This window comes from Octopus sinensis, linkage group LG3, assembly GCF_006345805.1.
Source record: "Octopus sinensis linkage group LG3, ASM634580v1, whole genome shotgun sequence".
Classification (NCBI taxonomy): Eukaryota; Metazoa; Mollusca; class Cephalopoda; order Octopoda; family Octopodidae; genus Octopus; species Octopus sinensis.
In genome coordinates, this window is record NC_042999.1 from 69,009,814 (window position 1) to 69,024,110 (window position 14,297).

Sequence of the window (14,297 nt, forward strand, 5' to 3'; positions counted from 1 at the left end):
GAGATTCAGGATGACGCAGAGTGTGACAAGGCTGGCCCTTTGAATTACAGTTACAACTCATTTTTACCAGGTGAGTGGACTGGAGCAATGTGAAATAAAGTGCCTTGCTCAAGGACACAATCTGCTGTGGGTAATGAACTCATGACCTTATGACTGTAAGCCAAATACTCTAGTCACCAATCGACACACCTTTACAGTATACATCATCATCATCATCATCTTTTAACGTCCGTTTTCCATGCTGGTATGGGTTGGATGATTCAACCAGAGCTGGGAAGCTGGAGAGCTGCACCAGGTCCCATCCAGTCTGATTTGGTTTTGGTTTCTATGGCTGGATTCCCTTCCTAATGCCAACCACTTTACAGTGTATGATGGGTGCTTTTAATGTGCCACCAGTGCCTCTACATGGCACTGTCATGAGTGTCTTTTATGTGGCACTGACACAGGACTCTTCCGAGCGAATCTGCTGTGGAGGACAGGTCTTCTTGACTACAGCAAGGTGTCAGGTATCTCAGTCCTTTGTCATCTCATCTGAAAGGTTCAGCATTTTGAGGTCATCCTTCAGAGAGAGAGAGAGATGTGGGGGCAATAACTATATGATGCTAGGTGTGAAAAAAAATCTATTAATTAAAATAAATAAAACACTTCTTTAGTTCAGCTGCGCATATTCAGGTGGAAAAAGATTTTATGCATGAAAGCATGTGATATAAGCCCAACTTTGCAAAAAGGACCCAGGGTGATGAGATGTTTTTGAAAAAAAAAGTACATCTCATATGCCATGAAATGTGATAGTAAAAAAAAAAAAATCAACCAAAATTTTAGGCCCCTTCGTGACTTTTGGTTCATTACGGAGATAAAAGTATAACTTTTGTTGTTGTCATCATTATTTACTGTCCACTTTCCCATGCTTTCATTGGGGATGTGGAATTGGTTGAGGCAAATTACCTACGACTGGATGCCCTTCCTGTTGCCTACCCTTACCTGATTCCAAGTTAGGTAATATTTCACCATGACCAGACATTTTTCACAGAATATAATATGTGTGTGTGCGTGCGCGTGTGTGTGCATGTATGAAAGAGAGGAAGGGAGAGAGAGAGAGAGAGAGAGAGAGAGAGAGAGAAAGAATGATTGAGTGAAAGAGCTATAAATTCTACCTACCATTGTATTTGGAGGTAATTTTCACTACATTCACAGCCATCAACTGGAACAAGAAAAACAGAAAAAAATGTCTGAAATTCGGTATATATAACATATAACAAATAGCAAAGATAACACAAATGTATATTTCGCTCAGGCATTGCATGACTTACAACCTGGTGTAAAACTCAATATACATATGTTTCAGAATGAAGCATTCGATGAGTTAAGAGCAGGAATAAGAAAAAGAGATGACAAAGGAATAAAATTATTGTCTGATGAACTTCATTAGCTTGCAGCTGTTTCTGCTATGAGATGCAGTTGAGTGCCTGAATAACACCTAATAGCTTCATCAGAGCCTTAAATATGAATTGCAATATTGTTTGTCCCAGTATCTCTCATCTTATTTGTTTATTGCCCACAAGGGGTTAAATATAGAGGGGAAAAACAAGGACAGGCAAAGGGATTGAGTCAATTACATTGACCCCAGGGTGTAACTGGAACTTAATTTATCAACCCCGAAAGGATGAAAGGCAAAGTCGACCTCAGCAGAATTTGAACTCAGAACATTAGCGGCTGACGGAATACTGCTAAGGATTTCGCCCAGTGTGCTAACGTTTCTGCCAGCTCACCGCCTTGTGTCTCATCTGGTCTCTCATCAGGTCACTACTGACCACATCTCTGTGATCATAATATTATATTTGTGTTCAGTTATTTAAAGCAACAAATTTTACCACTGTTCGTTGGTTAATCATTTTATTGGAGCTATTTGGTTACCACACTGATCACCATACTGACCATACTGACCATTGGTTAACACAGTGATCACTGATTAACTCATGGTCATTAATTACTCCAATGACCATGAATTAACTTTATGACAATGGCCCCAAAAATTGGATGAAATATAGAAATTGTGTTATTCTGTTTTTAATGTAACCACGGCAGAGTGTAAGCACCCTGAGAGAAATGTTAGACATAAGAAACATCGGATATGGCATGCAAGAGAGACGTTTGTGTTGGTATGATCATGTACTGTAGATGGATGAGAAGAGCTGTGTGAAGAAGTGCCACTCCCAAACAGTGGAAGGAATCCAGGGTAGAGGGAAACCCAGGAAGACATGGGATGAGGTGGTGAAGCATGACCTTTGAATGTTGGGCCTCGCAGAGGCAGTGACAAAAGACCGAGACCTCTGGACCTCTGTGACTGAGAAAACCCAGCAAATAAAGTGAGTTCACAACTGTAACCTACACCAGTGTCGCATAACCAACCCACTCAAAATACCTTGGATTGTAGGGCGACATGCCATGCTTGAGGAGACCTATTCAGTCAAGTACATCAACATCAACATGAATATCAAAATCAAATCAAATGGAAATTGTAGTTGTGAGCCCTGTGCTGGCAGCACGTAAAAAGTACCATCCAAACATGGCCGATGCCAGTGTCGCTTTGACTGGCTCCTGTGCCAGTGGAACATAAAAAGCACCATCCGATCGTGATCGATGCCAGCTTCTCTGGCCCCTGTGCCAGTGGCATGTAAAAAGTACCCACCACACTCTCTGAGTGGCTGGCGTTAGGAAGGGCATCCAGCTGTAGAAACACTGCCAGATCACACTGGGGCCTGGTGCAGCCTCCTGGCTTCCCAGACCCCAGTCGAACCGTCCAACCCATGCCAGCATGGAAAATAGACATTAAACGATGATGATGATGATGATGACTTAACTATGCCTGAAAGTGTTGTCTCTCTGGTTTAACTTATAAAACGGTGGAGTGAATCAAGTGTAATGATGACCAATAGTTGATGCGAAAGACAAGAATATTTAGTTACTGATAGAAACATTGGAATATCAAAGTTTGTTCTTTATTAGAAAGATAGAGCATGAAATTAATGTTTCTTAAAAATAAAATTCTTACTTGGTCTCTTTGAGCAGTTTCTGAGTCTCCAGCTTCTAAGGCATTTTTCATTCTGTTGTATATAGGTGCCATATAAGCAGGAATAGCCAGACATGGAATTCCTATAGATAACGATGGTAACATATCCTGGAAAAGAAAACAGGAAAATAAAAAAGAGAAAATTTTCCTGAAACTTAAGTTAGAGTTAGAAGGGACATACAACAAATACCTAGAACAAACAAAATTGACAACTGATATTTCTGCTGGGATCTTACTGAAGGTTTTTTATTTTGATGAGCAAAATACTGCATCCAGTGATGAGTCCTAGGAGTTTAGGAATTTAGGGGATGTATGGTTTTACTCCTTAGTCACCACTACTGTCATGTCCTGTCTGGCCCAGGTGTAGTTGTACCCATCGAGGACCCCAGTTATGGATCAAGTGGTAGATGGTTCTGAGTCTAAGTTGTACAGGACGTGGAGAAAGGTTGGCCCCTAGACATATGCCACTCAGACACACCAAGTCTGAGGACATGCTTGGCATTATGTAAATCAGTTGCCCCATTTAGAAGTCAAGCAAGCCTTGTGCATCATGGGTAATGGGAGCAAGCAGGAGACCAGGAGAGTGAAATGTAAATAAACTGGCAGAAGACAATGGGGTGACCACTGCTGTAACCCCCCACCCCACAAAAAAAACATGAACCTTCAGAGTTTGGCATGGAGGTCTATGATTGTGACAGGCTTGAAAAAGAGGCATGACACATGAAGTGTATGGGGGGGGAGAAGCAAAAATTCAACTGGAAAGAAAAGATATTGAAGTAAATTATTTGTATAAGAAAACTAAGGGAAACTTGGTCGGTGAATATGATGCAACGAGTAAAATATAAATTTGTATGATGTGAGGGGCGAGTCTTTGGATAGGGTCACAGAGACAGATGATCACTGGACTTAGATGGAGTAGATTTTGTCCTGTGTTGCATGGAGATCATTACAGTTTGTTGGGAGTCATTAGACTATGCCCATACTGGAAAGACTTAGTCAAGCAAACTGATTTCAGAACTTAGGTTCTTTTAAGTGTGGTATTTATTCGCTCAGTATCTTTTGACAAACTGCTATGTTATGGAGGTGTAAACAAACCAACACCAGTCGTTAAGCACTGTAGTTATAAACACACATGCAAATACACATATGAATTTATATATCACGCTTCTTACAATTTCTCTGTACAAAATCTACCCACAGGGCTTTAGTTAGCCCAGGGCTATAATAGAAGGTATCTGCTCAAGGTACCATGCGGTGGGACTGATCCCAAAACCACATGGCAAGAAATTTCCCCAAGACCCCTGATGAAGGCTGGAGGGTATATCAGCCGAAATGTTGTGCTAACAACAAACAAGATGAGGTCAAATATCCATCAAATGTAAATAATGTAAATAATTCCTCATCTCTTAAATATAGAACCGTATTGAGAAGACCTGTCAAGCCAAGTGAAATCGTAGCCATAGCTGATCCCAGTTCCAGTTGACTGGTATCTGAAAAGCACTGTCTGAGAGCATGGCCGATGCTGGTGTCACATCAATGACACCTGTACCAGTGGCACGTAAAAAGCACCCACTACGCTCTTGGAGTGGTTGGTGTTAGGAAGGGCATCCAGCTGTAGAAACCATGCCAAACCAGATCAGAACCCGGTGAAGCTCCCTGGCTCTCCAGAACTCAGTCAAACCTATTTCTTTACTACCCACAAGGGGCTAAACACAGAGGGGACAAACAAGGTCAGACAAACGGATTAAGTCGATTATATCGACCCCAGTGCGTAACTGGTACTTATTTAATCGACCCTGAAAGGATGAAAGGCAAAGTAGACCTTGGTGGAATTAGAACTCAGAATGTAGCGGCAGACAAAATACCGCTAGAAATTTCGCCCGGCATGCTAACGTTTCAGCCAGCTCGTCGCCTTGTCAGTCAAACCGTCCAACCCATGCCAGCATGGAAAGCAGACATTAAACAACGATAACGATGATGGTGAACAAAGAATTTAGTATCATTAGTAAATTGGTGTTTGGAAAATAAATCAACAAGAACTTTTGATGGACGCTTTTTGTATTTAGTTAAATTTAACCTATTCATGCCGATCGTCTGTTTAAACTGACAATTTATAAGGGTACCATTTCTCTGTTTTTTTTCCGTTCTTGTTTTTGCTGCTTTCTTCCAAGGAATCTAATGCTCTTAGCTTAGTTTTTCCTTGGGGCTGGCCAAACTGGAGCAATCTCAAGTATAACCAGCCAAAATTGCAAAGATAATCTGGAACTCGACTGAGGAAAGAAAACTCCAAATGACCTGTCCTTGTTTTTTCTTGTCCCTGTTTTGTATCATCTGTCTGGATGTGTTGTTGTCCCTTTTTTTGTATCATCTAACTGTCTGGATGTTTTGCGTTCTTGTCTCATTTTTGGTATTCATTCAATCTGTCCTTCCTCCTGAGAAATCACCTTCAGATGCTGAGCCCCATGGAAGAGATGACAAAGGACCAGAATGACTGGCAATCTGCTGTGCTTGAGAAAACCTGTCCATCTGAGAAAAAACTGAGGCCCTAAAGACATGTTGTTTACCCCTTTGCCCCAGCATATAATCTGTCCTTGACAAGTCTTTCCTTAACAACTCATCTTCCTTACACCCCCTCCCTTCACCTGTGTTCACTCACTGCATTCCCCTCCCCCTCCATCTCCCACTCTCCTTTCCTGCTCTCACAAACTTACCCACCCACTCACTTATATACACCTCCTGGTAACTTGAGGGTACGCATTCTGTTATATCTTCCTAACCATCTTGTCACTTGCTCCTTTTCCAACTGAGATTAGCCTTATATCCCCTCCAATGAAAGTCACCTATTACTGTCCCCCTGTTCATAATGTAACCTCTCATCATCATCATCATCATCATTTAACGCCCGTTTTCCATGCTGGCATGAGTTGGATGGTTTGACTAGGGACTGGCAAGCTAGAAGGCCGCACCAGGCTCCAATCCAATCTGGCAATATTTCTACAGCTGGATGCCCTTCCTAACGCCAACCACTCCGAGAGTGTAGTGGGTACTTTTTACGTGCCACTGGGAAGCCAGTCAGGCAGCACTGGCAAAGACCCACGCATGAATGGTGCTTACTGCACAAAGCTGTCTTCCCTCCAAAACTACTCCCACCTCAATTGAGTGGGGAAGGTCATGTCATGCAACTTTGTGACTGCACAGGTAAAAGCCACCCATGGATTCTGTGAAGTGGTTGGTATCAGAAATGGCATCCAACCATTGAAACCATTGCCAAATAGACACTGGTACACGATGCAGTCCTGTGACCCCCCTGGGTGTAGAGTGCCCAATGTTAACCTAAGTTTGTTATGATTGGGTATAGGTGGGGCCAATAATGCAGTGTTCTGTCCAGAGGCTTGCAAGGCTTTTAAGATGACCCATCAAATCCTGTCAAACCGTCCAACCCATCCCATCATTGAAGACAGATATTAAATGACGGTGATTACGATAATGTCAAGATGATGATGATATATACATATTGTTACATGTGCCCTCCCTGTTTCAAGGGGACAGCTCACCAATACTCCCCAGTTCCATTACTGATTGCTTCTATTTGGCTCACCATTGGCATTTCTTTGGAAAGGGTTCATGACAAAGTCCCAAGCCCTTTCCCGAAGACTGTTGTCTTCTCCTGTGTCTTCATTCACTTTGTCTTATGTCATGCCACATGCCCCACTGTCACACCTTCAAGTCCATTGACTTGTTTGGTTCTTCTGCAAGCTTATGCCATTCCAGGTTTGATGTTCTAAGGGATAGACATTCCCACTGTCAGGCATTGCCCTTCAGTTCACTCACATTGTTTAGCTGGTCAGATGAAACCAGGAACAAGTGTGTGGCCACTGCTGTACACTACAGCATCTGTTTCTTTATTACTCACAAGGGGCTAAACATAGAGGGGACAAACAAGGACAGACAAACGGATTAAGTCAATTACATCGACCCCAGTGCGTAACTGGTACTTAATTTATCGACCCCGAAAGGATGAAAAGCAAAGTCGACCTCGGCAGAATTTGAACTCAGAAAGTAGCGGCAGACAAAATACCGCTAAGCATTTTGCCTTACATGCTAACGTTTCTGCCAGCTCACCGCCTTGTACACTACAGCATCTGTGGAGTCAATGGAAACCTTAAGGCAGAGGCACCATAGGATATTTGCCCTGTGACCCCCATGGGTGTAGAGTGCCCAATGTTAACCAAAGTGTGTCATGATTGGGTATAGGTGGGGCTGATAAAGCAGTGTTCTGTCCAGAAGCTTTTAAGATGGCCCTTTACACCACTGCAACTCATGAATAACCGAAACCATTATATTCCTTATATATACTCCTGACCAGTATATTCAAAGGGTTAAACATTTATTAAGAATTGAAAGCAAATATGAAGGAGGAGAAGGAAGAGGAAGAGAGGATAAATAAGAAGAGGTAGGAAGAGGAAGAAGAGGCAGGAAGAGGAAGAAGTGGGGAAGGATGTGGAGGAAGAGGATGTTTCATGAACAAAACACTATTTACCCCAGGAGTCTCTATGACAACTTGCAGTTTCCGTCGATCGAGATGTGCGCAGACCAGAGATTTGGTCAGACAGTCTGTGCAATCTTTCATTCCATGAAGAGTCGGAATCTTCAACATGGCTAACTGCATGACTTTCACTTCGTCCACTGAAACCAAAACCAACACTGAGTGAGTTTAAAATACATCATATGAATGAGCATACACACACATATATTTTTTAAACCTTTACAAGAAGAGAGATGATAGTGACTTCGAAGTTTTAGCTTACTAGCCTTTCTTGGACTTTGTCAGAAGGCTTCAAAGTCAAGGCTTCGAAGTCACTGTCACCCCACTTGCAAAAATTCGTTGAGGGAGTGCCCCAGTATGGCCACAGTCTAATAATCAAAACAAGTAAAAGATAAAAGTTATGGCTTTTAATAAAAACTGTTGAGTAATTCTTCAATTTAATGTCAAATTACTTTTATAATTTTCCATTAAAAAAACCCCCATTAATATTAATAAAATCATTTAATTGCCTGGAAATACACAACATGCTATACAAGCTTGTCTGACCATTGTATTTTCAGGAGCATGAAACTAACGGTAGCTCACATTTAAATCTTTTGTATATTAAATGATATCTAATATACACAGTATGGGGCCCTTTCCTCGGTGATACCATCAATAACAGAACAGCACATCATATATACATATTGAGGCAGCAAGCTGGCTGAGTTGCTAGCATGCAAAGCAAAATGCTTGATGGTGTTATGTCTGTCTTTATGTTCTGAGTTCAAATTCTGCTGAGGTCAACTTTGCCTTTCATCCTTCTGGGGGTCGATGAAATAGGTAACAGTTGCATACTGGGGGTCGTTGTTATTCACTTGCCCCTCACACCGAATTTCAGCCCTTGCACCTATAGTATAAAGGATTATACACACACACACACACACCTCTTTTATCTTTTTACTTGTGTCAGTTATTTGACCGTGGCCATGCTGGGGCACTCCCTTGAGGTAATTTTAGTCAAACAAATCGCCCCCAGTACTTATTTTTTGAAGCCTGGTACTTGTTCTATCGGGGATGTAAACACACCAACACTGGTTGTCAAGCAGTGGTGGTGGGGGAAAACACAGACACACACAAATGTATATATACACAATGGGTTTCTTTCAGTTTCCGTCTATCAAATCCGTTCGCAAGGCTTTGGTCAGCCTGCAGCTATAGTAGAAGACACTTGCCCAAGGGTCTATGCAGTGGGACTGAACCTAGAACCATATGGTTGGTAAGCAAGCTTCTTACCACACAGTCACTCCTGCACCTATATATATATATTATATATATATACATATACATATATATATAAATAAATATATATATATATATATATATATATATATATTATATATATATATATATAATATATATATATATATGTATATTTATGTATATGTATATTTATGTATATGTGTATATATATATATATATATGTATATATAAATGTATACACATATATGCATATCTATATATACATATATATGCATATATATATATATTATATATATATACATAAGTTCAGCAAAAATTTAGATTCAAATGAATATGGTACTTAATTTAGATGCACCAGAATTTTGTATGGTGTTATCCATAAAAATTTGTGGGGTGATTATAATCAAAATAAGCAACAAGAATGACTCTGGTAATTTGGTACAATCGTTTCGTACTACATCATTTTATTAAATGTTGTAAGTATTACAACAGATTTAAGATGCTGAGTACTCATCAGCCAATTATAGAGGTTTTCCATTAATACAAAAGTTTTCAAATCAAGTGGCAACATTATAGAGACGGTAGATATACAGACAAAGATGTGGATTTAAATTTTAAGAGCATATGAGGTAGTGAAGTCCTTCCACTGACTGACCAAGATATGACTGTTCCTAACTGCTATAAGGTTAGAACTAATAAAGATTTTTTAATTGTAGAAATGGGGTAAAGGAGGTTTCAGAACACCATAAAAGGAATTCATGTTGAAGACAACAATTGCCACTAACAAATGCCAATTACTGCTATTTTGTGAGAGAAACTAGGTCAATGTCAAATGGTCTTAATCTCATTTACAGAGAGTGTAATTTAGAGAAAAAAAAGGGGAAAAACCTATCACTTATTATTATGAGTAGGCATAGTATTTTATAACTGGGGGAAAGCCTTATTAATTTTAAAGCTAGATTAAATTTAGAAAAAAATTCCAATTTCAAGTTTGCAGTGAAGTTTTTTTAGTCATCTATGAATGTTAAATTGAAAGCTAGTATAGTATATTTCTTATTATTTGATTATAAAGAATTAAAATTTGAAAAATATAAAAATACTCACAAAATTATTATTTAAAGTATTTAAATGTTCGGGTTGTGCAATGTATACAAGATGCTCCCAACTCCAGACGATTATTCAACAGATTGTATTACTCTGATGTTTTAAAATTTCATAAGTTTCCATAGAACAAAGTCGACAACCTTCCCTACTATTTCTATAAGGTTGAATACATCACATGACCAAACCAGCACAGTCTTCTCTCTTGCACACAGCAACCAACTCCTCTTATGCCAAACTTCTCTCTCAATATGCCAGCCCTCTGTTGAACATGTACACTTACATTACACATCCAGCAGAGCATACTAGCCTCATTCCTTTCCAACCTTCGCATGTCCTCTTCATTCAGGACCCACATCTCCCTACCATGTAGAATTGCTCTCCATATACATGCATTATGCAATCTTCCTTTCACTTGGAAAGTGAAACCATTCATGGCCAACAGAGGTAACAGCTCTCTGAATTTCCTCCCTCCTATTCTTATTCTAGCTATCACACTCTCTGTGCATCCTCCCCACACAACTAATTTGGTCCCCTAGATAGCAGAAATTATCTACTGCCTCTAATGAGCCACCAGGGCATTTGATGGAATTAATTTCCAGAGTCTCTGAGGTTTTTAAGGATTCTATGCATCTTCCACAAACTAACACTACCTTCTCAGGTAACCTTCCAATTAACCCACTGCTCATCTGGTGTGTTCATAGCTTGCACTGGGTCCACCATATGGAGTTCCTGCCTACACCTTTCCTACAAATTGATCAGGGTCACCTGCCTGAGGGGTGTAGGGTCCTGGCAGTTTTCTGGCTTATTAGGACCTTAATCTTTGCTAAGTTAACCGTAAGGCCCTTAGATCCCAGGTTTTGCTTCCACACCTGGAAATTTTTCATCTAGCTCTGATATGGAATCCACTATGAGGGGGCTTCTGTTAGTTTCAGTCTACCAAATCCACTCACTCGCCCAAGGTGCCACATAGTGGGACTGAACCAGGAACCATGTGGTTGGGAAGCAAACTTCTTACCACACAGCCATGCCTGTGCCTATATACATACATACATATATACATACATATATATATATACATATATATTTAAGCATGTGAGTATTTTACATATGTTTGTATCATCCTGTTGGTCACTTTCTCTCATTCCTTTCTCCATTTCTTGCTTTATACTGTAATTAACATCAAAAAATGATCTATGACTGCTATGGACTGTAACGACATGAACAATTAATTAATGCAAGAGATGAGCACAACAACAACAACAACACAGAGATGAATGGAGCAACGAAGCTACTTACAGTGGACATGCGTCATATGAGGGATGCTGTAGTAGAAAAATGGTGTGGATGGTGCTGCTGCCGCCACTTGAGACAAATAATTTATTAAGTTCTCTGAAATGGAGACAAGAAAAGAACCAAGATAATTCAAACTTTAATGACATGCATGTGTGTGTGTGTAGATAGAATATATATCAGAAATATCACTGCTGTTAGCATCACTATCATCACCATCATCATCATTGTTGTCATCATTATCATTTACCATCATCATTATTCGCCCCGCGTTGAGCGAAGCTATTAAATAGGCACAGGAGTGGCTGTGTGGTAAGTAGCTTGCTTACCAACCACATGCGTGGCATCTTGGGCAAGTGTCTTCTACTATAGCCTCGGGCCGAACAAAGCCTTGTGAGTAGATTTGGTAGACAGAAACTGAAAGATGCCTGTTATATATATGTATATATATGTGTGTGTGTGTGTGTGTGCGCGCGCGTGTATGTATATGTTTGTGTGCCTGTGTTCGTCCCCCTAACATCGCTTGGCAACCGATGCTGGTGTGTTTGCGTCCCCGTCACTTAGCAGTTTGGCAAGAGAGACAGACAGAATAAGTACTAGGCTTACAAAGAATAAGTCCTGGGGTCGATTTGTTCGACTAAAGGCGGTGCTCCAGCATGGCCGCAGTCAAATGACTGAAGCAAATAAAGAAAGAACCACCATTATCAGCACAATCATCATTGTCTCCAGCTGGCTATATGACAAGATCTGTTTCCTTATATTTTCAAACAAGGGAATCTCGCACCCCCACTCAGCTCGAAACAATATCTGTGTATCATGATTTCCAGGTTATTTCCCTCTAGCTGAACAATTATTCTGTGCTGATGAAGAGAAATAACACAGAAATTGTGACACACAGATATTGTTTTGAGCTGAGTGGGGGTTCCAGATTGCCTTGTTCGAAAATATAACGACACGGATCGTGTCGTATATCCAGCTGGAGATGATGTCTCCTGGGGCTAAACTACAGCAACATTCGTCCTAAACCAGGATTACCATGTTATGTTGGCAAACAATCTTTACTTCAAAAAGAAAATATATTCATGAAGATGAACTGACCTTCAGTTTTTGGTTTATAAAATGTTGGACACATACACGCAATGGCATCAGCACCAATGGCTTCTGCATGTTTGGCCTGGAATCAAAGAGAAAACTTGAAATAACAACAATATCTTCATAGAATAACAAACTCTGTTTATTTCATGGCAGACATTTTTTTGTAACTGAAATTAAACCAAAACCTTATCTCAAAGAAACCAACACATTTGCATAAAGTAAGAAATACGTCTTCTACAACCAAATTTGTTGGTTTTCTCATTAATATTTGTGAGATGAAGGCGTTGGACTGGTAGAATCTCCAGAACTTTGGGCAAAATGTTAAGTGAAATTTCGTCCATCCTTATCTTATGTTCTGAATGCAAATTCTACTTTTGTCTTTTTGGGGTCGGAAAAAAATAAGTACCAGTTGAGTATGGTGGGGGGTCACTGTAAGCGACTTGTCCCCCCACACACACACACTCCACCCCATCCCAAAATTGTAGTTGCTAGCCTAGTGCCAAAGTTTAAAATCAATATATATATATATGAGATTAATCATTGATACTCCACCAATAATTTACATCGATCATCCTCCTGGGCCACCGAATTACCTCTCACCACCACTATCTCTCTCCCTCCCCCTCTCTCTTCTCCATTTACTACACCTTACCTATACCCTTACAACCGACATATCTCTTCCTCCCACCCTCTCTCATTTTCACCCTGTCTATTGCATCATCATCATCATCATCATCATCATCATCCTCATCATCATCGTCATCATCATCATCACCACCATCATCATCATCACCATCGTCATCATCATCATCATCATCGTCATCGTTATCATCACCATCATCATCATCATCACCACCGTCGTTGTTGTCATCATCATCATCATCATCATTATCGTTAGCATGATGAACAAAAATGCTTTGCAGGATTTCTTCCAGCTTCACATTCTAAGTTAAAATTCTGTTCAGGTCAACTTTGACTTTCACCCTTTAGGGATCCAGAAAATAAAGAACCACTTCATCATACATAAACAGATAGACAATTGACTTACAAATTCCATTAAAATTGCTGGCCTTGTGCCAAAGTATGAAACCACTTCTTCTTCTTCTTCTTCTTATTATTATTATTATTATTATTAGTATTAGTATTAGTATTATTATTATTATTATCATTAACATTAGGGCTTGCAGAATCGTTAGCACACTGGACAAAATGCTTAGCCGTATTTCGTCTGCCACTAGGTTCTGAGTTCAAATTCTGCTGAGGTCCACTTCACCTTTCATCTTTTTGGGGTCAATAAATTAAGTACCATTTGTGTACTGGGGGGTCGATACAATCGACTAGTCCCTTCCCCACAAAATTTCAGGCCTTGTGCCTTTAGTAGAAAGGATTATTATTATTAGTAGTAGTGGTAGTGGTGGTGGTGGTAGTAGTAGTAGTAGTATATTTATTAATTCATAATAGAATATAAAGATAGAAATCATGTTAATGGTTTTTATCAGGGAGTCAGCATGCTATAAAAATTTAATCTACAAAATCAGAGTTAACCCAAGGAGTTAAACAACAACAACAACAACAGCAGCAGCAACAGACAACAATAATTTCCATTCTTGTAGCAGACATTTTGGGTTTCTTTAATCAGACATTGGAATCATATTTGAGGTTTTTGCTTTTTGGTCAAATTTCAGTTCCTATCTAAACATAAGAGAATACAAGACATACTGTGGTAGTAAACTAACTGGTTACACTTACCAATTCTATGGAACTTCTCAAATTGGCAGCACCAACGTGAAGGATTACTTTCTTTATTCTGTTAATATGAAAAAGATAAAATGTAATACAAACATACATGTATGGAACTACACGCACATGTATGCATAACATACATGCATACAAATGTGCACACATACATACATGCATGCATACATATATATATGCATGCATATAGGCGGC

At 39.8% G+C, this 14,297-nt stretch overlaps 1 protein-coding gene across 5 annotated transcripts in view; it reads right to left on the minus strand.

Moving 5' to 3' along the window:
* LOC115209341 (N-acetylneuraminate lyase) overlaps positions 1 to 14,297 on the minus strand; it is a 200,886-nt gene that overhangs the window by 1,584 nt on the left and 185,005 nt on the right. For all 5 annotated transcript variants that reach the window (XR_003881323.2, XM_036501066.1, XM_029777706.2 and 2 more), the window contains exons 5-10: positions 14,097 to 14,154; positions 12,351 to 12,426; positions 11,259 to 11,351; positions 7,611 to 7,756; positions 3,053 to 3,178; positions 1,159 to 1,201 (exon numbers count right to left, since the gene is read on the minus strand). Coding sequence is in view for 4 of the 5 variants with exons in the window: in XM_036501066.1 (XP_036356959.1) it covers positions 1,159 to 1,201; positions 3,053 to 3,178; positions 7,611 to 7,756; positions 11,259 to 11,351; positions 12,351 to 12,426; positions 14,097 to 14,154 (542 nt within the window). In the remaining variant the exon portion in view is untranslated. The remainder of the gene's footprint in view (positions 1 to 1,158; positions 1,202 to 3,052; positions 3,179 to 7,610; positions 7,757 to 11,258; positions 11,352 to 12,350; positions 12,427 to 14,096; positions 14,155 to 14,297) is intronic.